Source organism: Octodon degus, unplaced genomic scaffold, assembly GCF_000260255.1.
Source record: "Octodon degus isolate 3935 unplaced genomic scaffold, OctDeg1.0 scaffold00177, whole genome shotgun sequence".
In the NCBI taxonomy this organism is placed as follows: Eukaryota; Metazoa; Chordata; class Mammalia; order Rodentia; family Octodontidae; genus Octodon; species Octodon degus.
In genome coordinates, this window is record NW_004524753.1 from 1,315,690 (window position 1) to 1,318,538 (window position 2,849).

The following is a 2,849-nucleotide window of genomic DNA, read 5'->3' on the forward strand; positions in this document are numbered from 1 at the left end:
AGAGAGAGAGAGAGAGAGAGAGAGAGAGAGAGAGAGAGAGAGAGAGAGAGTTTTGTTACCTCTTCCTAGCAAGTGCTGAAAGTACTGACTTAGAAATATTACAAGCTGTCAGACAGGCCTGGGCCCTCAAAGAACTCAGTGTGGAAGACAAGAAGCCCTGCAACTGTGGGAGGGATGGCACTCCTGCTGGGGGCCAGACCTTAAGACAAAAGATTAAAGAAATGCAGCCACCTACCTCCCTAGGGATGAATATTAGGGATTGATATTCTGATAGGTATCAATCACCTTGAAAAAGCCAGGAAGAGCCCTTAAGCCCTGTGCATTCACACCCACTTGCTATGTGACTGTGTGTGTCCCCCCCCCCCCCCCCCCCCCCCCCCCCCCCGTTCCTGATTCAGTTCGGTTTACCTGAGCAATTGTGCTTGTAATCTTCTCGGTTGACCATTGTTTTGCCTCACCTCAGGTGTGAATTCCCTTTTTCCACCTTAGACCCACCTCACCATGTGGTTTTGCTCTATAAAACTCCCTAGAAAAGGCAGATTCCTTGGCAACCCACTCGTCTCCTCTGGGACGGAAGCTTTCTTTCCCCCAATAAATATATCCTGCTCATAACCTCCATCGTTCCTAAAATTCATTGTTCAGGTGTATAGAGAACACAGCTCATTCCAGATATCTTTCACTTTGGGAATTTCATTCCCTCATGTCAATCTCTTCCTGATTGGTATTTTAAAAGCAAGAAAAAAATGCCAGTGAGGTCTGACATTCCCTGCTGGGGAATCTGTGAAGCGTAAGCAAGTCTACTTCCTGGGCCTGCCAAATAGCTCAGGGGATTAAAGCGCCTGCAAGCAGGCACAGGGCCGGGGGGTTCAATCACTGGGCCTGCTGTGCCAGCCCCACCCCCGGGGTACCCTGAAATGGCAATTGAGTCTGCGAGTGGTGGCACGTGCCTATAATCCTAGCTCTTAGAACCCTGTAAACAGGTGGATCACTACAAAGTCTGATCTAGTAGTGAGACCTTGAACACCCTGTAGACCCTTCCCTAAAATACAAAAAAAAAAAAAAAAAAAAAAAAAAAAATTCTACTTCCTAGTCAAATGAGAATGATGACCAAAAATTTAAGGATAAAATACAGATTAGTTCTTTAGTAGCCAACTCAGCTCTTTTGATTTGTGTTTAAAGATGAAGGTATGTGTCACACACATATCTGGTGGCGGTGTGCTGCCTTGTCTGTTCATAGAGGTTGTGGCATTTGGGATGATATTTTACTAGGAAAGTCTGTGCCATGTCACACAGATACATGATGGGATGAATATTCAGAAAACTTGGCATTTTGTAACGGTAGACTCATTTACATACTTGACACCTACAGCCTTGCATTTATTGACCTAAATATAGGAAAAGCAGTAAAACCCAATAAAAGCATAATCCTCTTTCCTCGGTATTCTTGTGCAGTAGCAAGCTGAGATATATAGGAGGCTTATTGTGAGCATGCCTATCCATGTGCAGCTGATGGGTTTGTTACTTATTCACTTATTTTTTTTAAGAAAGTGCTTTTCCCTGCTGCCCAGGCTAACTTTAAACTTCTAGGCTCAGGCAGTCCTCTGACCCCAGCCTCCTGAGTGTAGGGACTACTGGCATGCACCTTGCTTCTGTAATGGAGGTAGATTTACTGTTTAACCTGTTTACAACACAGTGTCTGGGGCTGAGGAGATGGCTCAGTAGAATAAGCGCTTCCCTGGCAAGCACAAGGGCCTGAGTTCAACCCCTGTTCTGCAAAAAAAAAAAAAAAAAAAAAAACAACCCAAAAAACAATAAACAACCAAACAAAACACGGTGTCCACGATGGCCCGGCTGTGTTCTAGGCTGCAGCCACTGCAGTAGGCACATGAGTGTGCAAGCTTTATTCAAATTAGACACCAGAAGCATACACAGGTAGTTAGGATTTCTACAGCCAACTCCATCCAACTCTACAGATACCACGTGACTTCAGTTTGCCAGATGCTATGCTAGGAATAAAAACTCCAAGGACCCATCAGCCTGTAAGGTAATAAAATCAGAAAACGATCATCATAAAGTAGAACAGCAAACATCACAAAGCAAACCAAGAAACAGACCAACCAGGAGTCTTTTGTCTGGGGCATTCAAAAAGGTCCAAGCCGAGCTTGTTCAAGGCCCAAAGTGGCTTTGGCAATATTGCAGTAGTCCCCGGGATCTAGTAGGTGGCAGAGGCGCTGCTGTAAAGTTGCACAAAGACTGTGGTCTCAAGGTTTCTGGCTGGTGTAGCATCTCATTAGGGGAGGAATCGTGGCTCTCGATCCTGCCCTGATAGTGTAGGAGGATCTCACTGAAGGGTACCTTGGAGAATGGCAAGTGCTGGTTTCAAAATGGTGATCTTTTGCTAGAGCCTGCTTTCCACTGGTGTGCCCTTGCGTGTTTAGTGTCAGTTGATGCAGCGCGTGGTGCTGTGGGTGGAAAGGTATCACCCTGGGGAAGAGCGGACCTGCCTTTGGCATCTTCCCACCTCCTGACCTTGGACAAATCCTTGGACATCTTCGCATTTGCAGAGTGAAGTGTTGGGATCAGATGCCTTTCATATTTTCTTCTAGCTTTGACGTGTTCTTATGTCTAAATCCATCGTCTTTTTGACAAAATGTATGAGAAAGCTTAGGAAATGGAGGCACTAACAGCGCATGCTTTTCTTTCCTTGCAGCGTCTCCGCACAGAGAGTCTCTCCTACACCTGGCTGTGAGATGGGGGCTGCCCAAGCTTTCCCACTTCCTCTTGTGTCTCCCCGGGGGCGTCCAGGCCTCAGTGTTACCCAACGAAGAGGGCGCCACGCCGCTAGACTT

The 2,849-nt window shown here is 46.3% G+C and overlaps 1 protein-coding gene across 1 annotated transcript in view; it reads left to right on the forward strand.

Annotated features, from left to right (window-relative positions):
* The window catches only part of Arhgef28 (Rho guanine nucleotide exchange factor 28), a 345,634-nt gene that overhangs the window by 153,297 nt on the left and 189,488 nt on the right, over window positions 1-2,849 (forward strand). Inside the window, 1 exon segment of the mRNA XM_023703652.1 lies at window positions 2,711-2,848. Within this exon segment, the coding sequence (XP_023559420.1) occupies window positions 2,711-2,848 (138 nt within the window).